The following is a 26,319-nucleotide window of genomic DNA, read 5'->3' on the forward strand; positions in this document are numbered from 1 at the left end:
GTGATTAAAAAAAAAAAAAAACAAAAAAAAAAAAACAAAAACAACCTTCCAGTGCAGTCATTATGCAGATCATATAACATAAACATGTTTTCTTAGTTTACAAAATGCATTATAAATAGGAAGTAAAAGGCCCTAGTACATATGCATACACACAAAGCTTGAAAGAAACCAAAAGAATACTTATTAAAATATTCTTCGTTGAATTTGGCTCAATTGGGAAAGTTAAGTCTTTTACATATTTTATTTTCTAAAACTATGTCATTCTCAGTCTTTCAGTTTAAACACAGCCAACCTCTTCCTTCCTACCTCACTGAGGCCAAACTGCTGGAAACCACTTTTCTCAACAGATCCTGTTGGACCCAATAGTGCAGGTCAGTCTCACAGACTGCTTTGAATTACAAGCCACCAGGCAAGTACTGCTTCAGTCAAAAGCAGCACCCTCCCCTTTCCCTACTTGTCCCATGTACCCCACTCCTCCCTCACTGTGCTGTCACTAGTAACACATAAATAACCTTTACACCACCACCTTACCTTCACTAGGTTGCTGTCTTACAGACTGTTCTAGTCCCATCAGCTTTAGGGATTAATTAACATTTAAAAAGAAACCAACAGGTCTCTAAAATCAGCGGCAAGAGAACCCCACACTCCAGTGAAGAAACAGTGCAATGCCAACAGACACCTGCACTGTGTCTGCACTTCTACCCAAAAGGCTAAGTTAGTATACCTTTGTTTCTGTTTTATCATGTCCACTCAAATCAAGACAGTTAGCATCTTCACTTGTTTCATCCTGTTTTTAAAAAAAAAAGCTTTATTCTCCAAAATGAAAAATTTAGATTATTTGCCAATTAACTTTAGTTTATTAAGTTTCCAAATCTATAAAGATGAAATAGTCTTAAAATAGATCACAGAGTCTCTTTCTACAGGGGCTTTTGAGAGTAAATAATAAGCACCAAAATTTTTAAACATGATAAAAACTTTTTGTCAATCCCCATCACATAAAGCACATCCCCAAAACCACAAAGCTCATGAAATGTTTTGCCTAAGGAAAATAGTTCCCTGACAATGAAAACAACAGGATCCCCAGTGAAGGAAGCTCATTGTGCCCACTAGTCTACCAAATGACTAGCAACTTAGATACAGAACATTCCTTTAACTCGCCCACACATCTCCAGAAACATCTGTGCACATAGAAACACACACTCTTTTTCTCAGCAAAGTATCAATATTGGAAAGACTGCAGGGCCTATGTCCTCCTTGGGTCTCCAAGGCTATGCTAGCCTTTATTTTCTCAGCTTTATTAACTACAGAGAACTTAAGAATTGGTCTCTGCATCTACGCGGGGGCATATGCGTAAGTGCGCATGTGGAGGCCAGGGGGCAAGCTCAGGTGCAGTTCCTCATGAGCCGTCCACAGTCTCCTCAGTGGGACCAACTGCCCTGGAGTACTGGAAGGCCCAGCATGTACCACCACGCTTGGCTTATTTACATGGTACTGGGTCCTTGCATTTCATAGACAAGGCTATCTCCTTAGTCCCTAATATTTTAAAGAATGATAGGAACCACAGGTAACTTGTAAAATAAAGAATTAATAATACAGTAAAAATTAATTTTAACAATGGCCTTTCCAGGCAGTGTTGGTGCACAGCCGTGCAGTGGTGGTATACGCCTATCTCTGTGAGTTCAAGGCCAGCTGATCTACAGAGCAAGCTCCAAAGCTACACAGAGAAACACCCTGTATCAAAAAAAAAAACCAAAAAAACAAAAAAACAAAAAAACAAAACAATAGCCGGGCTGGAGAGATGGCTCCGGGGTTAAGCTCACTGACTGTTCTTCCAGAGGTTCTGAATTCAATTCCCAGCAACCACATGGTGGCTCACAACCATCTGTAATGTGATCTGGTGCCCTCTACTGGCATGCACTATATACATGATAAATAAATAATAAATCTTAAAAAAAAAAAAAAGCAATGGCCTTATTTGTTTTACAAACAAGTTAAAAACAATCATTTGTTATATACAATTACTGACTAAATGTCATACTTTAGAATTACTATCGATCTCTTGTTGATACATATACTGCAATGATTGTTATAGGCCCTAATTTGTAATCACACATTCAAATACTTAACTGAAATCAGATACCTGAATGAAGAAAGGCTGTAAATAAAACGAGGCTGGTCAGTAGTTAACTGCTGAGGCTAGGTGACAGTAATTTAACAGTGCACTTATTATTTTTTCCAAATATTTAAAATTTGCCATATACAAAAGTTTTAAAGGCTTGGAGGTTGACTCAATGGAAAATGAGTCCATGTATGCAAAAACGGCCAAGTTCAATTCCTAGTACCACATACACAAATTTTTAAAAACTTAAGTTAACCACAAAATAGAACAAACTTACCATGTTTACTTTATTAGGATACAATGTACACACTAAGCTGCCATGACCTCAAAGCATGTAAAACCCTCCTATATACTGTAATGGATAAAGACAACTAACTCTTCCTATCTGAGTTTTGTTTATGAGATGGCCTCACTATTAAGCCAATGCTTGCCTCCTATTTCTCTATCCCAACTGCTGAAACTACATCATGTGCAATGGATCATACCTAATACATGAACAGAGCACAAATGGCCCAATTAAGTAAGGTCACATTATAATACACTTACTTGATTCAGTACCATGAGATGCTGGGCTTAGTACTTTTAAGTAAAATTAGTTTTTTAACTGCAAGTGATGTTGAACCTCAAGGGCTTCCACTGGGAAATACAGCCAGCCCAAGTGAGCAACACCCTTCCTTCCTATACTTTAGCAAGTTCTATGACTGAGCTAACTGGTTCCAAAGAGCCAAAGAAATTCTGACTGAGAAAATTTATAGTCTAAAAAAAAATTAAGGAAAAAAAAAAAGCAGGAGGCCTGTTTTTTAAAAGACACCGAGTAATTTTAACATCCTACCTCTATTTGGCCCCATGCTTAAACAAGAGCACATTTTAAAGAGAGTTTAAAACAGTGAAATCATCAGGGATATCATGTTACCAAGTAGACTAATCTGACTTTGCACATTCTTTTTTCAGATGTGATGGGGGGGGGGGGGCGGTTGATGAACTGAGACAAGGTTTCTATGTGAACAGCCCTGGCTGTCCTGGAACTAACTCTTGTAGACCAGGCTGGCCTCAAAATCACAGAGATCCACTTGTTTCTGCCTCGCAAGTGCTGTCATTAAAGGCATATGCCACCACTGCCCTGTTACAGTAATGATCTTAAAAATTCTAATATACAAGTCTAGTGAATAACAATAACACTATGTGGGTTTTGTTCTAAAAGAACTTGTGACAGAGGTTAAAGGAGGCCAAGCATGGAAGATCATGCCTACAATCCCAGCAGTCATAAGGCAGAGGGAGGTTTTATTGGGCTGGTTTTTTCTTAATTTTTTGAGACAAAGTTTCTTTTTTTACTGCCTTAGCTGTCCTATGGAACTCGCTCTGTAGGCCAGGCTGGCCTCAAGAATCACAGAGATCCACTTGCCTCTGCCTCCTGAGTGCTGGGACAGAAGGTATGCGCCACCATTGCCTGAAATACTGTTTTTGAGAGTGCCTCAAAAAATAATTTCCAAAATCACCTTCTAGAAGAGCTCTGATGCAGATATCAGGAGTCAAATAAAAACACTCTAATAAAAGAGTAAGCTACCACAAAGGGCTTAGGGATGTAATTCAGCAGTAGGATGCCGGCCCAGTATACCTAAGGCCCTGGATTACATCCTAGCACCACATACAAAACATCAAGAAACAATAAAACCTCCCCACCACAAATGCAGCAGTTTTCAGAACCCATTTTACATGTTCTAACCATTTCATTCTAATTTGGCATCCTGAGTAACAACATTTAAGTTACTCTGTTAATTGAAACATCTCCAATATCTAAGACAAAGGCATTTGATTAGACACACTTTACCAATACTAATCAAAGTATAATGGATACTCAAGAGAAACTTAGGTTCTTTTTTCGATTCTAAAAAACAAGTTCTAGAGCAGATTTATCATGAAACAGGTGACTGCCTAGTAAAAAGTAAAAAGTAGAGTTACTCCAGAGATCAGACTGCATAACAAGACTACATTGTTTTAAGACCGACAATAACGGAGTGGAGGGCAGCTTGGTAGGAGAGTGCTTCTGTGGCATACCCAATGACCCGAGTACAGACTCTGCAGGACCACAAACAACTCATAAAGACTCAAGCAGTCAACACAATGCCCAGTTTCCTAACACTACTTGCATCTCAATGCTGATTTGACAGGACTGAAGAGGAGCTTCCTGTAGAGTTGGTGGCCCCAAACTAATATGCCTTTGCAACTTGTTCAGTCATTAGAGTAAACCCTGAGCACTGGGGCTGCAGCTCAGAAGCAGGAATCCCTAGTAGTCAGCTAGTGCTAGTCACCCTCTGCTACCAATTACAATATAAAACTCCATCTGAGATAAAGGCAAAACACTGTCCAAAGAGCCAAAAAGAATCAGTACAAATACAACAGTCACTAGAGAATAATAAATTAGGATGTTAATTGGGTATTTCAGACTACTGCCAGATATAACAGTTACCTACAGAGTGGCAGAGCTGGGGAGCCCTACTGCAGTCTACTACACTGCAGAAGACCCAGGGTCTTCCTGAAAGCGTTCCCCCACCAGATCCAAGAGCAGGCAAGCCGGGTTGTCATGCCTGTATCTTTTTGTGTATCTAAGTATAAGCATATATGCAAATATACCTCGTCTGTTTTGGTTTTCTTAGGACTTTCTTCCTTATGGGGTGAGGATGTTCTCTTGACTCCTGCTATAGGATTAGGTACTTTTGTTGCTGCATTTCCTGAAGGTCTAGGTGATGGGTTTACCAGACGTGTTGAGGAGACAACTCTGGAGACCGTAGGCTTTGGTGGTGGAGAAATGGCTGGCTGTGTGGCAGTTTGAGGAATGCTTTCGCTCGATTGACCTAAATAGTAAAGATAGGAGCACACAAACTAAAATTATTAAACATCAAGTTACAAAGAAAGCTTGTTTCTAACTCATTTCATGAATAACTTTAGAAGTGTTGTTAAAAGCCAGGTACCAAGCACACACCTGTAACCTCACAACATACAGGGTAGCATATCCAGAGGATCAGGAGCTTAGAGATTAGCCTGGGCTAACCTAAAACTTTGTCTCAAAAACAAAAGGGGGGAGGGCAGGGGCTGGAGAGATGGCTCAGAGGTTATCACATACACTGCCATTATAAAGGTCCAGAGTTTTGTACCCAGCAGCTACACTAGAGGCTCACAACCATCTGTTAACTCCAACCCCGGGGGAGGTAATGCCCTCTTCTGACCTCTCAGAACACTACACACACACAGTGCCACTCACATATACATAAATAAAATTCAAAATCTTTTTTTTTTACCCCCTGAGCTTTCACTGGAATTTGCTTGTGGCACAGAAACCTCAGAAGCCTGGATGCTGGTCACAGATGCTGCGGTCACAGCTGGAGCAGGACTGTTTCTGCTAAAACAGGGAAGGAGAGAAAAAGAAGGGAGAGGGAGGGGTCACTCAGAGTATTTTAAGAGCCACTATAAATGTTAACATATGCTACAGATCTGTTTCTTTGGTTTTAGGTTCCATGCTTTCGTGACAAAAAGCATATAAAACACACAAAGCAGTAAAAACAAACATCCTATGATATGCATTTCATATAAAAACAGCTTCTAAAAACAAAAAATGATGCAGCTATTCTGCACTTTAAATAGACAGATGAATATTAAATCTGGCAGTGAGATTATACATATTTAACGTGCCTCAGTATTAACCTGAAAACTGTTTAACATGATTAATGACTATCTTGAACAAAATGGTTCTAAAGTATCTGCTCTTCAAGTGTGACAACTATAAAAAGGAATAAGAAAAAGAAAAGTCTGAGAATAAAACTAAGACTGTAAGCAGAGATTCTGCCACTGTGCTTATTCCCTTCCAGTCGTCTTTCCTTACCCCTGAGAGCTGCCAGAACTGTTCAATGGACTGGTCTTCATAGCACTAGTGGGTGAAGGCACAGACATGCTGTTATCACTGTCCATAGACAAGTCGAGGCTGCTGTCATTCAGAGCTGTTAACTTGACCCCTTCTGTTGAATGCTGCAGCAGAAAAAAGATGAATTTCAATGTCTTTAGGTACTCAAATTTACATGATTTTCTTCTGAAAAGCACCTACCAGTAAGTCATGTACCTCTTTACTTAACTAAAGATCTGATATGAAGAAAAGGAGAAGGGAACACTAACGCATATACTTTCAGACAGTAAAAATTTAAAACCACAAACAGAAAAGTTTATGAAACCTCTATCAGGACTATAAACACCAGTACAAAATCTCTGTAAGCTGGGCAGTGGTGGTGCACACGCCTCTGATCCTCAGAAGGCAGAGGCAGGCAGATCTCTGTGAGTTCGAGGCCAGCCTGGTCTACAAAGCTACAGAGGGAAACCAAAAACAAACAAACAAACAAACAAACAAACAAACACCCCCCCCCAAAAAAAATCTCTTGACAGAATCCCATCAAGACCACAAGGTTTTGCTGTTTTTAGTATTCTTATTAAGCAAAAGGTCACATGGAGAAAGGAGCTTGGCAGAGAATACTCTTAATCCCAGGGCTCTAGACAAAAAGGGCAGAGGTAGCAGGGTCCAAGTTGGAGGCCACTCTGGTCTACAGAACAAGCTGCACGACAGTGAGGGCTTCACAGAGAAACCTTGTCTTTAAAAAAGAAAAAAAAGGAACATGTTGCCCATGTTTACCTTAGTCTCTGAACTCAAGCAATCCTCCTGTCTCAACCTCCCAATTTACTCCAAAATAGTTGGAATTACAGGCATACACCAAATCTAGCATAATGTACAAGCTGTGTACCCCATAATGAACACAGAATTATTTAAGTAATTACGTCGTAAGTAAAGAACATTACCACATATGGTGGCACCCACATGTACTTCCAACATTCAGCAGGCTGAGACAGGATTCTGAATCTGAGGCCCAGCTTGGAATACAGACCTAGTCCATCAATAAAAATCATTTATTCCTATTCATTTATTTTACCATCAAAGATCCTTGAAAGCCAGAGATCTGTAAGAATTACTGTCCCCTTTTTTGGAGGGGACCCAGGACACATGGACATCATTTGTCTGTAGTTCAGGCTGGCCTCTAATTCAGGTTTCCTACTGTGCATACACCTACAGATACAGACAACAAAGCAGCCTCATGCTGTTTGTTTTCATACCAGCTTTAGTGTCCTACTTTCACATCAGAAAATGAATAATATATAAGATTTCAAACAGGAGTAGATGGGATCAAACTACAGCCATACAAAATACAGTAAACACAAAACAAGCCAGGTGACAAACTGGTGTTTTACTGAGTACCTCTGAACACAAGTGACAGTATACACACCCATCATTTACTCTGCTGGTGGACAGGAGGTTCCTGGTAACTAACACCCCCTACAGTCTATTTTTAGGGTAATACAGTCTTAAGTACAAGAAAAACTAAAGAGGAAAACCTAATTAAACCTGTATACCAGTCATTTAATAGTAGTAAGACTTTAAAAGGTAAAAAAAAAAAAATAGGAATCTGTGGTTCAGCAAGATTACCTGGGCATTTTAAAAATGCACACAGCCAAGAAGAACCTTACATGGCAATGCATGTGCTTTAACCAATTGCTATCAGAACGTGCTTAGCAGAGGCGGACCAGTGAAGAGGACCTAACTCATATTTAACTCAACTTCCAATGGGCATGTCCTTATTGTGCCAGGTGTAGGAATGAACATGCGAAATTAATTCCAGCAATCAGGGGACCAGGGCAGGAAGTCTGCAACTCTGATGCCAACCTGAGTCACCCAACTATCATCACTTTAGATATTTATGTAGCTGCCCTAAATTGTAAGTGATCTTGGAATTAATTACAACAGAACCTAGCACAGCAGTTCTCAACCTTTGGGGTCAAAGGACCTTTCACAGGGGTCGCCCAACACCATCAGAAAACACAGTATTTTCATTATGACTCGGTATCAAAATTACAGTTAAAAAGTAGCAACAAAAATAACTTTATGGTTGGGAGCCAGCAAAATTAGGAACTGTATTAAAGGGTAACAACTTTAAGAAGGTTGAGAACCACTGAAGCATGAATATCTACTATGTCCAAGTCACTCGTTCTATATATTGCTGTATTCAATACAAGAAGGTAAAATGCTGCTTTCTTATTAAAAGCATGAGCAACAGAACAAAGCACTATACCTCTGGTGACCGGTCAGAGTGACATTCTTTATAACTACTTAAAATTACTGTACAAAGGGTGTCACATAGCCCAGGCGAGCCTAGAGTCTGCTACCTCACCTTGCAATCCTCCTTACTTCCTATCAAACGCTGGGAACACAGGGGTGTGTTACAATACAGGGCACAGTAACATTTCTTTTCTTTTTTTTGGGGTGGGGTGGGGTGGGGACAGATATCACGTATCCTATATTTACCCGGGGACAACCTTCGCAAGTGCTGGGATAACAGGCTTATGTCAGCATGCATAGTTTATGCAGTGCTGGGGATCAAACCCAGGGCTTAGTGTTCTCTAGACACTGTCTACCAACTATGCTATCTCCCTAGTCCCATGTTCAACCCTTCACTTCATGTTTTAAATTGATTAGTTTATGAGAAAGAGAAGAGAGACTGCCACAGCAAGGACGTGGAGATCAAAGGACAACTTGCAGGAATCACTTCTTTCTTTCAACCATGTAGGTCCCCAGGGCCCTGGGACTGAACTCAGGTCATCAGCCCATCCTCAATGCTTAAAAATACACCTATTGTCCTAAAAGAAGATATCTTCCTTTTTAAAAGTACAATTTATTTGAGCATGAAATAACAATTTTTTTTTTTTTTTTTTTTTTTTGAGACGGAGTTTCTCTGTAGCTTTGGAGCCCAGGAATTCACTCAGTACAGCAGGCTGACCTAAAACTCCCAGAGATCCACCTTCCTCTGCTGCTGGGATTAAGGATGTGCACCATCATGGCCTGGCTCCAATTTTGTTCTTTAAAAAGTTTAGAAACCTATGTGAAACTCTAAATGGTTAAAAATAAAGGTGTTTTCTCTTTATGAGAGAATATGAGCATATATAAAACTTAGAGTATTAAGCAGCACATTAATCGCTTTCTAGTCATGAGACAAGTACACACAAACCAAGTGGTAAGTAAGTGAGGTTTCACTGACAAGCTTGTGAAACTCTGTCCACAGTGAACTGCCTCCATAACACAAGGCATGATATTGGCAGTAGTGTCCACTCCCTTTCTGACTTACCTTTTTCCTTTTCTGAAGCACGTGACTGGGCAGCAGTTGATGGAGCTGTTTTCTTTTCACATGCATTGCAGCAATCTTCATGTCCAACTCAAACATTTTGCTGTTTATTGCTTGCCTATAAACTACACAACCAGACATTGTTTCAGACAACAGAAACTTTTTTTTTAGATTTTTATTTTTATTTTATTATGTATACAACATTCTGCTTCCATGTATATCTGCACACCAGAAGAGGGCACCAAATCTCATAATGGATGGTTGTGAGCCACGATGTGGTTGCTGGGAAATGAACTCAGGACCTCTGGAAGAGCAGCCCGTGCTCTTAACCTCTCAGCCATCTCTCCAGCCACCGAGAACAGAAACATTTTAATGAAGGAAGGCTTAAATTCATTCAGAAGAAAGTACTATAGGTGGAGAACCCTCCTTACTACCTGTCCCTAGTCTACTAATGGTGGGCAAGTCATGTATGTAACAAAGAGCAAATGTACATTCAATCCTTTAGCACTCTAGCTCTCTAGGTCAGAGAACCTGTGGGTTTTGATCCCTTTGGGGGTTGCATATCATATATCCACATTATGACTTATAACAGTAGCAAAATTACAGTCATGAGATAGTATAACAAAATAGTTTTGTGGTTTGGGAGGAGCGGTCACCACAACATTACAAACTGTATTAGGAATGCTGAGAACCACTGCTCTAGGTGCTAATAAACAGCAAGAATTACTATTTAGGAAACACCAGAATTAAGTATCCTGAACAACTGTGTCTATTGCCATTAGTTACCTCGTCTCTAACTTTAACTCTGATAAACACCACCTGCAACCCTGAAGACCTCTCACAAGCCATGTGGGGCTGGAGATTCTTGGCTGTTAAAGTCAGTGCTGCTCATGCAGAGCACCTCAGTTTGGATCCCAGAGTACCTCAAGCAGTGCTCAATCATCTGTAACTCCAACTCCAGGGGATCCAAAACCCTTTCCACAAGCACCTGTAGCCCCTCAAACATACCTCTACACACAGACACGAACAATTTAAATAAAATCTTAAAACCAGGAGATGTGTGGCACACCTTTAATCCCAGCACTCCAGAGGCAGAGAGAGGTAAAAACAGACAGATCTCTGTGACTTTTCAAGCCAGCCTGGTCTACACTGAGTTCCAGGTCAGCCATATCTACAAAATAGAAACTGTCTCAAAAAAATCCATAAACAAACAAAAATCCTAAAAAAAGAAAACTATTTTCAATGTAAAACTTTATCGTAAGTAATAATGTATTTTTTAACAATTTTTTTTAAGATTTTATTTATTTATTATGGATACAGTCTTCTGCCTGCATGCCAACAGAGGGCACCAGATCTCATTCAAGGTGGTTGTGAACCACCATGTGGTTGCTGGGAATTGAACTCAGGACCTCTGGAAGAACAGTCAGTGCTCTTAACCGCTGAGCCATCTCTCCAGCCCAATAATGTATTTTCTATTATGGAAAATAAACATAGGGGTTCTTAGGGGCTTAAAAAGAAGATGCTACGAGTAAGTACAAATTATTTAGATCCCAGTACCTCAAAATGGGAATATCAAGTAGTGTTCTGTGGTGCAGCGCCTGTAAATCTAACACTTAGTTATGAAGGCAGGGGGACCAAAGTTGAAAGACCCCTAAACTACAGAGTAAGTTCAAGGAAGTCTGGGCTATATAAGAAAAGAGGGGGAAATTCAGTCAAGTGTACTGCAGCAAATACTGGCTGCACAACCCTAAAACCGTGTTGTAGAAGCTGGAGACAGACAGAGCAGAAGCACAGGCAAGCTGCAGAGTGCAGTGGAGAGAACAGACTGTCAGGTGAAGATAAGGGGCTAAGAAGAAAGGAGAAACAGGCACTGACAACCTACGACCCAGATTCAGTCCCAGGACAGTCTAAGCTACAAAGCAAAACCCTATGCCAAACACCAAATGACTTTAGTGCACGGGTGCGGTCATAGTAGCCGGGCCTAATAGCGCTTCAGGAAGAAAAACCCCAAGACCACACACCTTGAGCAGGAACCACAGAAACCAAGGGGAGAGAGAGGACATGGTCAAGGTAATACTCCCTCACCTGCATTCCCCTAAATTCCTAACATAGAGCTTTTCTAAGATTGCCAGCAAGACTAAGCTAGGAAACATTCTGGGGCTAGAGAGATGGCTCACCGGTTCCCAGTACCCACCCAGCAGCCCATACCATCCACAACTGTTTCAGGGGCATTGATATCCTCTTCTGGCTTTTACAGGCACCAGGCACACACAGAGAACACATATATACACATGTATGCAATACATACACACATACACACATACACACATACACACATACACACACACACACACACACACACACACACACACACACACACACACACAAAATCCTCACAAAATATTTTTGAAAGAAACCCTGATCCTAACTAGCTGTAGCTATTTGGCCTGTATCCATTGCTGCCTAAATACCAAGCCTTCCTTGCAAACTGCTACATAATTACCAAACTATGCTCTAGGATCTGCTGGGAACATGATTCCCCAATTTTATTACCTTTCTAGTCACAAAGTATACAGGCAATGGGGGTAGGAAAAGATGTTAATGTACTTTCCTTCTGCATAAACTGAACAGCGACTTAAGAGAGCATGGACCCATGGTATCTCACAGATCTTAGTGGCCAGGGTACCTTACACAAACAGCCAGTCTCAAAAACAACTTACACTGTAAATTTTAAGAGGTTTGCATGCCTCTCAGATAATGGGCCTTGACAGAATTCCCATGACAAGACCAAGCAACTTAACAGTAATAAAAGAACTATGGAACTTGCTCACTGCTTTTTCAGAGTGTGTGTCAATCAGTTCTGTCTGTTCATGCCTCAAAAGGTTCACACACCTTCTCAGTCAGTCCTCTTCCATACACTGTTTCACACATACTTAGTAACTAAAAAAGTGTAGCAGATACAATATGGCTCTGTTAGAAACAGGGCTCATCACTTCCCAGGCAGGTCAGAGCACTGGGTTTCACCAAGTTTTCTATGTACTATTTATGGGTTGTGGCTGACCACGAGTAATGCAAACTCCAGAGAGTAAATTAGCAGAAGACAGACTATTACTTATTGCCTCACTACAACTGGTATCAGTGACTCTTTAACCAATTGTCTCCATTTATCTCCCTCTCCCTTTTAAAAACTATTTTTAAATGTTAAATATATTTTCATAAGGGAAGCTGAGTAGAAAAAGTAAAAATGCTACGTCTTTAATCCCAGCACTAGGGAGGCAGAGGCAGGCGGATCTAGAACAAGAGCTAGATAGCCTCCAAAGCCACAGAGAATCCCTGTCTCGGGGGAAAAGCCAGAAGAAAAAAAAAATTGTGCTGGAAGAGAAAAGAATTAGTCCTTCAGAAAGATGCACCCATGTCCCTGGACGGCTCACAAATTCCTTGGAATGCTATGTATATCTACACACACAATCCACCACTACTGAATCCATTATTTTGTTAATGATCATTGTTCAATACTTACTCACTACAAAGAGCACTATTAACTATGTACATCAAGCAGAAATACCTGTATCCGTGAAAGACTGAATGTCATAGGTCAGGTCCACACTGAGATTTTCAGAGTTTTCAGTTTTTTTAAACACTAATCCAATCACCCACATTGTGCGGAATTCTTCCCTGCAAAGAACATTACCATAGGCCATTAGGATTCAGGAGAGCATGGCTGTCAATGGAATGACTACCTAGGTGAGGTGGGAAATTCTAAGTCATTGTAATGAGTTTAAAGTATTAATTATTGGCTAAATGTGTTCAAAATAGTATAGGGAAGAAGCATACTCTCTAAATGGTTAACACATGTCCATAATGCTAGCATTTCAGAGGCTGAGGCAGGTGGATTACTATATTGAGGCCTGGGCTGGGCTATATACAAGACCCTATCTCAACTAAATTCAAATAATTCCTTTATATGAAACTAAAGGAGAAAAATCAAATTATTTCATCAGAATACTATAAAATAAGAGCAAACTCAAGTGACCTTAAACTCTGCTTTCTGATCATCCTTTTTCAAAGTTTATCACTCAATTGCTCTAACTTGCAAGTGTGAAGGAGCAGGAATGAAAGCATCAGTTGAAAGCATCAGTTGACGTCAGAAACCCTAAACAAAAAGCTGAGCCTGCTTTTAAACACTTGCCAATCTCTGCAATAGTCCACATTCCATCATGAATCAGATATTTGCAAGTTTAAATCAAATTATCTCCCCTTAAAAGCAAAGATAGATGTTTGAAAGAACAGCCTACAACTATTACATAAAACTGAAGGAATGTGGAATATTCAAAATTGTTATTAGGACAGATCTACAGAGTATCAATACCTAATTAGGTAACAGACCACATCATCAGGGACTATTACTGGAGAAAACAATTTTATTTCAGTGCTGACTCTTCAAGACTACATTTCTGATCAGGAAAAACACTGACATAAGTACCAAATAAATAATCACCAAAAGACTTATGCTCTACCCAAAAAATAATAAACCAAGGATGACAGCTAAGGCACACTTCTTTATAAAAGCTATATCCAGAAGCAAAGAAAAGTCAGTAAATTAAAATCAAACAACCTCAGATACACAATCAGGAGTTTATAGATTTAAAAAAAAAAAAAAAAAAAAAAAAACCAGGAAAAATGGAGATACATCACCAGCAAACAGCAAAGCCACCTACAGTCTCCCTATAGCAGGAAATGGTGGCATATACCTGTATGCACAGAAAGGACCAGGCTGAAATTCAAGATCACAAGTTCCGGGTCACTCTGGGCTACAAGCAAGACCCTGTCTCAAAAACCATAATCAAAATCAAACTGCTTATAAAAGCATCTACAACTAAGTTGAAAGGATAGGAAAATGGGATTCAATTAGAAACATGCTTACTTGTCAGGATTTTCTTTGGGGGCTGGAAATGACTGGGGGTTCACATGCGCCAGTGTAATAAACTCATTCTTCTCCAAGCTTCCAACCAGGATGCGGATTTTTGATTCCACCAAGCCCACCCTGGACAAACATCATTGATATTAGTGACAGATTCTATTAAAAATTTCACATGCAAATCAAGTTTTCATGTAAAAAGGTAATATAAGTATTGTATATAATACACATACCAAGGCAGTTCAAATGATTGAACTATTCACCTAAAGATAAAACTGAGACTTAGGATCTAACAAGTGTCAAACTGGATGAAGAGGCAACTTCATCTAAACAGAAAGTTAGGAGAGATGTCCCAGGTTTAAACATCAGCAAGGTAAGCCAAGCAACTGAAGAGCAGTCAAGAAGTGAGCTGTGGGGCTTTCTGAGGAGGTGTGCAAGCTTCTTTAGGAAGAGATGCCCCCCCAGGACCTGTGTGCTGAGCTATCTATCAGCTATCAGATTCGTTTGGGAAAGCCCCCTCTTACTACTTACCATTCCAGACGCTGCTTTTCCGTGGGCGCACTTGCTAGAAGTACAATATAATGCCTTTGAAGATAAAGACAACATGCTATTTATTTTATTTATGTGCTTTGTGTTGGATCTTATAACCATAATGTAATAAGCTTCCTCCCATTTATAAACCAACATTCATTCAGCAAAGGAGTTTGTGATCAGTGTGCACATAAAATCATATAAATTAAATGCCAAGTTTTTACTATTGGCAAGCTGGATTTTCTACAGCAAACTATGAATAATTACCAAAAGAGTAGCTGAATTTTGAAGCTGAGAAAACATTAGTGGTAATTTTGCTCAACACTCCAGCAGAGTGTTCTACCTATAAAATTAACAAAAAAAATCGGAAAACAATCTATGGAAAGAAAACTTTTCATCCATGAAACAAGGCTCTTGACATAAAAACCACTAGTAAACATATTACAAAAATTAATTTCAAAACATTATATACATCAGGCTTTGCGCACTTATCAAACAGGATCTGGAATCAGGCCCTCCACCTACCCAAACCAATAGTATATACCTCTACAACAGAGATGCAGCTACCTACCCTGAGAAAAGAACGGGATTTCTACTCAGAACTTCTCATTTAAAATGTAGAAATGCCAAGTTGTTTTTTTTATTTTTCCCCCCCAAAAATAGCAGCATGGGCAAGTATCTTATGACTTTTAAAAGCCATTAGGATTAGTAGAAAATTCCTTTTCCTTGCACTAGTAACCGAACGAATCACTGCATATTCCTCTAATAAGTACTGCAAGCTGAGTTTTACATATTACAAAAAACTTTACCTCAGCTGGGCATGGTGGTGCATGCCTTTAATCCAAGCACTCAGAAGGCAGAGGCAGGCGGATCTCTTGTGAATTCAAGGCCAGCCTGGTCTACAAAGCAAGTTCCAGGACAGCTAAGGATGTTACACTGAGAAATCCTGTCTCAAAAACAAAACAAAACAAAACAAAAACTTTATCTCAAAAGCAAAATGCCATCATTACCTAGTGGATACTAGACAGTAAAGTACCAGTATGGGCTAGTCTTCGAAAAGTCTGGAAGTTTTCTAATGCTTGCTCACATTTTGCAAGCAATGTTGCTACTCAAAAGACAAAGCTACCAACCAGTTACCAAAAAGGAAAAAAAAAAAGAATGTTACAGTCTGATGACTTAAAATATGCCTTCGAAGAATCCATCAACGAAAAGGTTGTTCAAATTTTCAAGACTTTGCAACTCTAAACAGCTCTAGGAGATATCTGTCACCTAGACAATAAAAATGACTTTTTTTTTTTTTTGGTGGAAAAGTGCTGTCAAATTAACTAAATTAACAGAAAGTTATAAACTCAAAGAAAAACATACAAAAGCCCAAGACATACAGAGATGAGGCATCTATAAAATATATGGAATATACACAGCTATGGAGTCATGTAATCCACATCCACAGAAATGAGTATTTCCTTCCCCATTTGGTCAGTATTAGTTCAAAACAAGCCAAGCACAGTCAGCAATCATGTAAAAGCACTAAAATTTCATATACTGTGTACAGAGAAACTTAATCTAGGAATCATACAAACCAACAAAAACCCTGTCATGCTTAACCACATTGCTTAGTTACTGAGCCACTAAAAGGGGTGACCTCATCTTGGGAAAGTGGACGAAAGGTGGAGCAGGTAACATCCAAGTATAAATCCTGACATACATTGAGAACCTCACAAGCATCAAGCTGCCAACGCTTTATACAGCATAGCTTTTCTAATTTAAGTAGGACTTATTACCCAGGCTGCACAGGAACCTCCACCTCCCAAGTGCCTGCATCACCACACCCAGTATCAATAGTTTTTTCTCTCACTGCCCAGAAAATATTCTTATTGATCACCTGAGTCTTCAATAAAAGTTAACTGAAGCACAATGCTTTCTATTTATAAATAGATACAATCCAAACTAATATTGTTGGCAATTCAAATTTCAAAATTTTGAAGCCTATAGTTCAATTTGACTATTCAGGAAATCCAATGGAGTTCAGTTTCTTCTCTGTATATTATTTAGACACATGTACATTATTTTCATATAAATAAGATTTAGAGGGATAAATTTATATGCAGCTATATATAGACAAGCGATATAAAATAAGTTTATAAAAACAAGCTGCAAATCTTTTAGATTCACTAGAAATACATCTCCAAGAAACTAAAAATCTCCAATTAATTTTCTAAAAAATCTACATTTTTATATATTTTACTTTTATGTGTATGGGTATTTGGCCTGCATGTTTTTCTGTGCACCGTGTGCATGCATCACCCACAGAGACCAGAAGAGGGTGTCAGGTGCCCTGAACTGTTATTACAGACAGCTGTGAAGCACCAAGAGGTCCTGGAAATTGAACCTGGGTCTTCAGAAAGAGCAGTCAGTGCTCTTAATTGATGAGTATCCTTCTAGTTCTAAACTCTGCATTTAAAAAAACCAGAACTAGTATTTAACTCTCAAGGTCCCTCCAGACCAGAAGGATTTCTAGACTATTTTGTTGTCCCCCAAAATGTGATACTCTTTATGTCTGCTAGGCATCAGCTAGCTTGAATGTCTCCAAGGAAAATCTAAGTTTTCCCCTAAAAAGTTTTAGGTGTACACACACACACACACACACACACACACACACACACACACACACACACACACACACACACACACACGATATTCCAAATGAATTAAAATTTATATAAAAATGTTCTGGGGCTAAGAATGTACTTCAGCCAGCAGTGTTTTCTTACATAAAAAGTTCGAAGAATACTTTAGTTGTTATACTGTAAAAGCTATTTACCAAACAAGCATTTTGTAAGTAGGTTTCTTGGGGATTTCATCTCAATACTTTACCTGGGTAGATCATAATTCAGATACGAGGCACTGAAAGAAAAACCTATCTCTTAGTCAAAATCCTTTCTCTTTAAATCCATAACCAAGAATTAGGGTACACTATTGTAAGGTATGTTTCTGGGTTGGGGTTGGGGGGAGATCATGTATCCCAAGCTAATTGGGAACTTGCTAGGCAGCTCAGGCTGGCCTTGAATCTTGGTCCTGTCTTTGCCTCCAGAGTACTGAGATTACATATGTTCCCCACCAAACCCAGATTTCATAACCAATTATAAGGCTAAATTTTTATGATGTATCATTTCCCTGATATCTCTCTCCCTGTTTCTAGTGAAACACAATGCCTAAAATGACTATTATTCACATTTCCTAATGTCCAGGATTTGTTAACAATCTTTCAAGAGATTATTTCTTAAAAGTTTGAAAATTTACAGTCACTCCTTTATCTGGGCTGATACCTGTTCCCCTTTAAAGTGGATAAGTTCACACTGATGAATGAGATCTCTATGGTCCTCCTCCCTTCCAAGAATAACAGGGGTATTTCACACAATTTAAAATCCTAAATAAAGAAAAGGTAGTACTTTCAAGGCATGCTTCACACAAACCCAAACAACTTTCAGTCACAGCAAACTAAGAATTCATCCACTTCAGGTTTCAGCATAACTGGTGTTTCCTAAGAAGACACATTTGAACTACTAGAGTTCCGTGAGCCTGAGACAAGTCAGTCCCCAGTGTGTCTTGAAGGACATTAGTGCAGAGCAGATCTTTCTTACATTCACCAGGACACTCAGGACTTAAGATTCTGTGAAATAAACATACTGCTACATCCTCTTCTTTTTAGTCTTTTTAAATAAAAATGTCTGGCACTCAGGAGGCAGAGGCAGGCATATCTCTGTGAGTTTGAGGCCAGCCTGATCTATAGAGTGAGTTCTGGGATGGGCTCCAAAGCTACAGAGAAACTCTGTCTCAAACACACACACACACACACACACACACAGTCTGACTGTCTCAGGTGTCAAGTATCAACAACTAGAGTGAGTTCTGGGATGGGCTCCAAAGCTACAGAGAAACTCTGTCTCAAACACACACACACACACACACACACACACACACACACACACACACACACACACACACACACACACACACACACACACACGAGTCTGACTGTCTCAGGTGTCAAGTATCATCAACTTTTTGCCACCAGAACCTTACAGGTGCTAGAGCAAAGACTCCAATGTGCTTAAAGCCCCAACAGTGTCAGTGTATACAAGCTGAATACAGAGTACAAGAAGCTACTAAATCACAAGTTCTGCTCTCCAGCTCTTGTGAGACAGGAATGGATGTGAGACAGGAAAAGGAAATGCTCAAGTTTGAGACTGACAACTGAGGAACACTGGTATCTGTCTTTGAGACCTTATTGTTCTCAATGTAACTATGTCTTGTGTATGGTAGTTTTCAAATGTTGGCATAGGATTGTTAAATGCTCACTGGTCATTTAAAAAAAAAAAACAGAATTGTCTGCCAACGGAAAGTAAGATCTAGTGTATGAGCAATGAAACACAAGCACTCTGATACTATGCCATTTCTACGACTTACTGACAACACAGTGTTCCCAGACACAACAGTTAAACTGGCTCCATCACTGCTTTTTCATGCAAATACAGAAACAAAACACGGAGACATCATGAAGGTCATCATTCTTACTTTTAATTTGGGAAAAGTATAAAATAATTTTGCTTAAATTATTGTAACAAAACACAATCCAACACAAAATCAAATGGTCAGGAAAGTCTCAAGCATTAAAGCAAAAATTTAAGTGGGACTTTGCTCATTTTTCAGCCCAGGGCAAATAAAAGTTCGAGTCCATATTTGGTTTTTGTTCTTTCTTTAAGATTTATTGTATCTTACATTTATCAACACAACACAATTCACGAGGCTTTTAACCTCTAAAGTGTTAAAGCATTATATCAAAGACATTAATAAAAATTATACCCACTTAAATTGTTAGAAAACTGTTTGCAGACAGATTTTTGAAAGGGGAAATAGGTCGATGATGTGCTACTAATTACTTAAAACATTAAATCAGCCAAACTGACATTTCACTGGGTCTCTGCATGTTCTAAATACCCTGGTAAAAAGTTTCTTGTGAGAGAACTAAAACTAGATAAAGAGCTCACCTGCTTGCTAAGGTGCAGACTGTCCTGGTGACAAGTGACAAACCTAGAACTGAGGCTGGGGACATACAGCAGGAATGCTAGTTCAATCAAGCAACAGAATTCTAAGGCTGACACATTGTATTGATAAAGGGGAGGGGAAAGGTACTGAAAATGCTAAGTCCTCTGTGACAAAAAGGGAAACTACAGACACGAGAGAAAGACTCCAAAGGTCACGGTCACTGATCTGTCAAGGAGATACCGCATATGCCACTGTTAAACCACTACTTAAGAGCAACATGGCTGACATGCCTTAAAATACATACTTGTACTTCTGAAAGAAGTTTGGAGCTTCAAAAAGTTTGGACCACTCTGCCTTACTCAGCAAAATTTCATCAGTGATAGCAAGACCTAAATTAAAAACATATTAGAATATTTGTATGTTTCAACCTAACAATCTAGAATTTAAATAATGTTAAACGTACCACATGCATTCACTATAATCTTAAACATTAGCAAATGGAAGATTTTACTTCCCTAGAGTACTTTTTATACATATTTCAAAAGCACTGGAGAACTTCCCGAGAACCACATTCCTGGTAAAGTGCCATTAGTAATAAAATGTCATGCTCACAGGAAGGCTCACTCAAACCGAAGCACAGTAGTTCCCTGAGAAAGAAAGGTCCCCCACATGTTTCTGCTTTTTTAGAAACAAGTTACTGCTATCTCTAATGGGCCAAGAATCCTTCCCCATTAAAAAGCTTCCTTGCATGAAGTCAAGAGTACTCAACAAGGCTGAAGACTGTACATAGCCTTTTCTACCCGACAACTTCAGCCATCTTGGTTCTTTGAAGAATTAAGATAGAAATTAGCAATACCTTTAAATTTATAATAAATTAAGGCCCTAAGGCAAGGATCTTCTCAAAGGCAGTTTTGAGTCCTAACCACACTCCAAATTCTTTCCTAGGAGTGTAAAAAACCCATACATCCCATCACTCATGAAGACAAATGGCATCAGCTCTGATGTTACAAGGCTCTGATATAGCCCTGAACCAAGCCATAATGTCTTAAGTGTACCTTCATTTTCCAACAATTCTGCCATAGTAAACTGCTAAACCTGTTGAGTTACTCTGCAATATGTGATCAAAAATAAATGCACAAATCCAATTTGGTAATTCAATTAAATCACACACTAGCTAACTGTTGGGTCTGAGACAGTAGGCAGACCCTCATGTATAAAGTAGAGCAGAAGCAGAAACACTTACCTTGTTTAAACTCCTCAACCATGACCATCCGTGTTGAAACGGACACATTGTACGTGGAGTTCTGCTGTGGGTATGCTGGTGTAATTATAGGCATAAGATGGTACCTATCACTGGGGTTTACCTACATACAACAACAGCCAATCAGTTTCTTCAAGTATATATACAACAGACACTTGGACTTTTACCCCTTGTTAAACTGAACCAATGATTACATTTTACTTCATTCATAGCTGTAGTTGAGAAATAAAAACCATGTCAGGAGACTGTTTTATAGAAACTTTTCACAGAATGAGAGATCTAGTCATAGTCTGTTCCCATGCTGGAGGCATGACTACCTTGCAACCTTATTGCATGTACCTGCTGGGCAAAAACAAAGCAAAACAAAGATGTAGTTGCAAATCTACTGCTTTTCCTTATTCAGCAGCATAAATGAGGGTGCCTGCAGAATTACACTTCTAAGTGTTCTTACTTATAAAACTCAATTTAAACAAGATGGGACTGACCTTCTAACCTTTCGGCGACAGAACCTTAAGCTTATTAACAAGGGTAGAACAGCTCTGGGCTGGTGAGACAATGGGCTATTATTTAGTGAGTACTCATCTGTACACTAAGTAGTTCAATCCCACAAAGGCAACAACTCACTCTTCCTAATGCCTTCAAGCTTAAGCAAATTGAAAGCACACAGCTTTGAGGCAGAGCCTGAATTAATTAAAAGACTCTGACATTGTAATAAATAAATGTATAAAAAAAACATAATCTCAAAAATCTGGAAAGTTTAGATTCAAAGATTTCCTTTTATCAATTAATAAAGCTTACGTTACTAACACCTATAAAGTATAAGCGGTAAATGCTGTCACTTCACATTTCTGTATCTCTGAAGCATCTTAACAGGTTTCTACAATTACAGCACAGTCACTGCAATAGTGCTTAGGAGCCATCTGCTACATAGAAACACTATGAAGAGCTTTCTACATCAAGCCAAATTTAACAAGATACTTAGATCAAATAAAAAAATATACAGGGATTTTTAGTATCCTTTTATTATTTTTTTAAGCACAAACACCCACACAACTTTGACTTACAAGATAGTTGTCTATGGAATGAGTTAGTGAAATCTGTGTCAACCATGTACATTAGATGTGGTTTACAAGGTCCATCATTACACTTCTCACACCAGGGGAATATAGAGAGCCGGTCATCTAGAACAAGGGTGCTATGAGTGAGTCCACTCATCTCTAAGGACTGGGCGGCCTCCTGGAAGTTTGTGCAGGTGACTTTTGTTATTGAACAGTGTGAATTTGTAGGGGAAAAAATAATACACTAACCCTTGGGTCCCACACAGGCAAATTAAGATTGCATTCTTCAGGCTGTTTCAATAGCACTGGATTTGGCCATTCCCTGTTCAAAAAGATTGTAGCACTTGATAAGACTACTGGACATTAGCATCTAAACGTAATTTGTTAAACATACAGCATTTGTGAATGTGACCCTACTTCATTCACTCAACCCACTTGGCATATACACCACAGCCTCTCATTCCTTTCCTCTATAAAATTAGCCATTTGATGGTTTTCTCAAACTCATAGCAAACACCTGCTCTGCCACCAAAGAACTGATAAAGCACTATGCAAATAAAAAAGTGTCATCTCAAGACATCTAATGTGTTCACCTCAACCCTTAACAAGGTCAATCCCATTTAGAGGAAATAAAGATGCTGTCTTCACACTAATTCCATTCACGGACATACCAAAGAGCTAGGATAACTGTCAAAGTCAACAAGGACAGTGCTTCCCATATATTACTACATATAATACAGTAAAGCTGGAAATATATTACGAATGCTACTTCAGTCACTTACAGAGATCAAAGATGAAAAAAATGTTGTCCTTAGTATAAATCAAGCTGGCTAATTAAATGTTTGTATATCGCCTTAGGGGAAGTTCTAAGTCTCTGATCTTATCACATCTCACTCTACATGACAAAGCAAAGCAATACTGGAATACTGGAAAGTATCTAGTGTAATTATAAATTATATCCATGGAGTCCAACTGTTACAAAGTGACTACAAAGCAACAATTCTGCTTTCACATGGAAGAAAGGAAGGAGCTGAAAATATAGAAAGACAAAACTTTTTAAGATAATTTGATTAAAAGCCTAACATTTTGGGTCAAGGTAACCACCACAAATTGGCAGTGTCTTGGGCTTTTCTTAAACCAAAATTCACCAATATGAACATCTTTATGAGGAAACTGGACTAGCAAGTCTCAAAGATTCAGAGACTACATTTGTTTCTTGGTCACTTAATGTATCTTTCTTAAAAATTCTTATAAAAAGACACCTTTAAGGTTTTTGCCAAGATCATGAACAGCTGAAAGTAAAAAGCAAAACAAAATCACAAAAAAAACAAACAAACAAACAATGGTCTATGGATTTGGAAGCATTCAGAATAAAAGTAGAGGTGTGTGTTAAGTTCTAACCAACCTATTAATACATCAGATGTCAGCACACATTATAGTAGCTGAAGTTCAGAGTTTATTTGGAGGGTAGACTCACACACATAGCACAGGTATTATCTGCCTTATGACCCTGGCAGAACTAGGGAAAAGAAGTGAAGTTTAGGTTTGCCTTTTCATATTACCAAGTCTCTTCCCAAAGGGTAGCTGAATCTTGAACTAAAACTGGCTTGGTTTTTGTCGGTATTGGTGACTGAACATAGGGCCTTGAATGCCAGGCAAGCACTCTACCACTGAGCTACATACACCCTTAGCCCACAAACTAAAATTGGAATCTGAAACCAGCTGTAGAAATGTCATAGAAATAAGACTAAACTTCAGTGTCTACAATCAATTTTATTGTAATATAATCTAAAAACATACCATTTAGAAAATACCAAGAAAAATTTATGTACAAGAGTTGATGCTATTGCATTTGGATAAAGCTGGCAAGTTCTTGCTACTAGCATAGCCCAGGAAACACCACCGAGGAAACCTAATATATTGGAATAGATGTTGTGCCCTGTTGATAAGGGAAAAGCAAAAAGATAAGTTAGTGTTGATGAAGAGCTTAAATGTTTTTAATAAGCTAGCCAACAAATTCTGAACTCACGTTTGGCCCACAGTTTGATGGCTCTCAGAGTTAACCTGAAGTTGTCAATGTTTGGTACTAGATGTAAAATCTCATCGGTTACCCTGCAACCTGATTAACAGGAGTAAGAAAAACAGATTAAGCCACCAAAGGTATATAGTACATTCAATTTTCTAAGACTATCCTCAAATTAACACCTTATGTAATTAAGTAGTTAAAAGGCATGAAATCAGGTAGTTAGTTCCTGTCCCAAGCATCATCCTAAACCAAAACAAACACTCTGTAGTAGTGTTCCCAATCTCAAACTTGCAACTCATATCGGAAACTTTTTCCTTTCCAATGTCCTGAAGAGTTAGTAGTCCACCTAAGCTTCCAACAGTCATCCCAAAGTACTGGTAATGGTAATGAGCTATCCTAACTTTTTTTTAAAAGAGAAAAACCCTTTCACTCATCTGATAACATTATAAAGCAACTATGAAGTGCAAATTAACAAAAGCTACACAGTAAAACCTCAATTACTAGCAACATTACAAATGTCAGCCTTTTTTAGGAGCTCACATACCATTAATAACCAGAAAAACTAAGGTAGGTTAGCAAATAAACTACCAGACACAGCTCTGTAGTCTACCAGGTAAAGAATGTTTTATTATAGTCATTATACATTAACAACTGGCTACAAACAATTTCACTAACAAAACATACATTTTAAAAACTATTGTTCACTATTTGATTTAAAAAAAAAACCCTCCAACTCCACAAAAGAAGGCTTCTACATACCATTAAGGCTTCTTATGCATCTTATATCTAGGTTTTTAAGTAGACTGTCATCTCGTAGGTCCAAATCTTCTGGAATAGTCTGCAGTGCTAATCTTGCAAACAAAATATCAATCTAAAACAAAAATAAAATCTAACATTCCATATCTGTCAAGCTAATTTTAAGGCATTTCTATTTTTTAAAAAAATTTGTAAAGCCCTCATCAACTATGAATGTTGCAATGGTTACAATGGGCTCACAAGAAGCCCACAATATAGACACAGACATATTAATCAGAGGCTAAAACACGGGAATTGTGATATGAAATAGAACTTAACATATACCACATACCATTTTAAATAAAAGTATCCTACTAATCTTGCTAAATGCATACACTGGAATTCTGGCTTAGCATCTCTAGGAGCCATAAGCTGGCTGCTTATTTAAAGGGGCAAACAAGTCCCCACTGTGATGTTTGCTTCTGCTACTTGGGGGATGAGGCGGCAACAGAGGATTATCTGGAGTGGTGCAGATACACTCGAATTAAACTCAGAAAGGAGCTTGCACACTCATTTATTTTTACATAAAAAGAAAGCAAAACCAGTAGGTAAATGGGATGTCACCTTATATTTTAATCAGTTTTATATTTAAATACTGGCTACAAATAAATTACATAAATTTAATTCTTAGCCAAATTTAACATTTTTTGGCTTATTACAGTCAATAGCAACTCTAAAAACTAACCCAAGTACATTATTTTAAAAAAAGAAAAAAAAAAAAAAACAGGAAGTTATCATTCTTTCAGTATCTCAAGTTTTATAATCAGCAACATTATCATCAAGGTGTCATTAATCTTACAACAGAAGTCAAGTAACTAAGAAGCAACCCTGCACCAAAAGCCTTCTGTGCTCCCCAGAGGCAGCAGGAGAGGCAAACCCCAGGACAGGGCGCTAACTAACTCTCCTACCAAATTACTTAAAGCACTGCCAGCTCACACAGCCCCCATCTTTCAAAGTATCTAGGGATATTAGCATAAAGAGCAAAGTTCCCTCAAAACAAACCGTGTAAATTTACATGGGAACAAACTATCACAGAACTGTTCTGCAACAGCTTCCAGTCCTTTGCTTCAGCTCACACTTCCACTTGCTGTTAGAAAAGAACCTAACACATATACTCTATAAGAACAGGCACCCATTTCCATAACAAAAAATTTGTTACTATCAACCAACTCACAAATTCTTACTGGCAATCAAAATTTTTATCTACACTGACCCAAATCCAGGACAGTCCACGCTAGGACTAGACCTTACCTCTATTCCATCAAAACAGAGTTTAATAACTGGGACAAATGCTTCTTCAACAGCCTGTGAGAAAGTGAACACAAAATATTTAGTTCCTGAAGCTTCATCATAAGCC

General features: G+C 38.6%; 1 protein-coding gene across 6 annotated transcripts in view; it reads right to left on the minus strand.

The window, feature by feature from the left end:
- Papola (poly(A) polymerase alpha) overlaps positions 1-26,319 on the minus strand; it is a 48,428-nt gene that overhangs the window by 5,139 nt on the left and 16,970 nt on the right. For 2 of the 6 annotated variants that reach the window (XM_035445486.1, XM_027416344.2), the window contains 15 exons: positions 26,214-26,267; positions 24,927-25,038; positions 24,171-24,260; positions 23,942-24,080; positions 22,391-22,463; positions 21,066-21,186; positions 20,127-20,211; positions 14,777-14,830; positions 14,252-14,371; positions 12,893-13,002; positions 9,331-9,452; positions 5,997-6,139; positions 5,416-5,516; positions 4,751-4,971; positions 725-787 (listed from right to left, as the gene is read on the minus strand). In XM_035445486.1, the coding sequence (XP_035301377.1) occupies positions 725-787; positions 4,751-4,971; positions 5,416-5,516; positions 5,997-6,139; positions 9,331-9,452; positions 12,893-13,002; positions 14,252-14,371; positions 14,777-14,830; positions 20,127-20,211; positions 21,066-21,186; positions 22,391-22,463; positions 23,942-24,080; positions 24,171-24,260; positions 24,927-25,038; positions 26,214-26,267 (1,608 nt within the window). Of the gene's footprint in view, positions 1-724; positions 788-4,750; positions 4,972-5,415; positions 5,517-5,996; positions 6,140-9,330; positions 9,453-12,892; positions 13,003-14,251; positions 14,372-14,776; positions 14,831-20,126; positions 20,212-21,065; positions 21,187-22,390; positions 22,464-23,941; positions 24,081-24,170; positions 24,261-24,926; positions 25,039-26,213; positions 26,268-26,319 lie in introns of those variants that run through there. The other 4 variants (XM_027416343.2, XM_027416346.2, XM_027416345.2 and 1 more) reach the window with 4 other exon arrangements.

This window comes from Cricetulus griseus, chromosome 5 (assembly GCF_003668045.3).
Source record: "Cricetulus griseus strain 17A/GY chromosome 5, alternate assembly CriGri-PICRH-1.0, whole genome shotgun sequence".
NCBI lineage: Eukaryota > Metazoa > Chordata > Mammalia > Rodentia > Cricetidae > Cricetulus > Cricetulus griseus.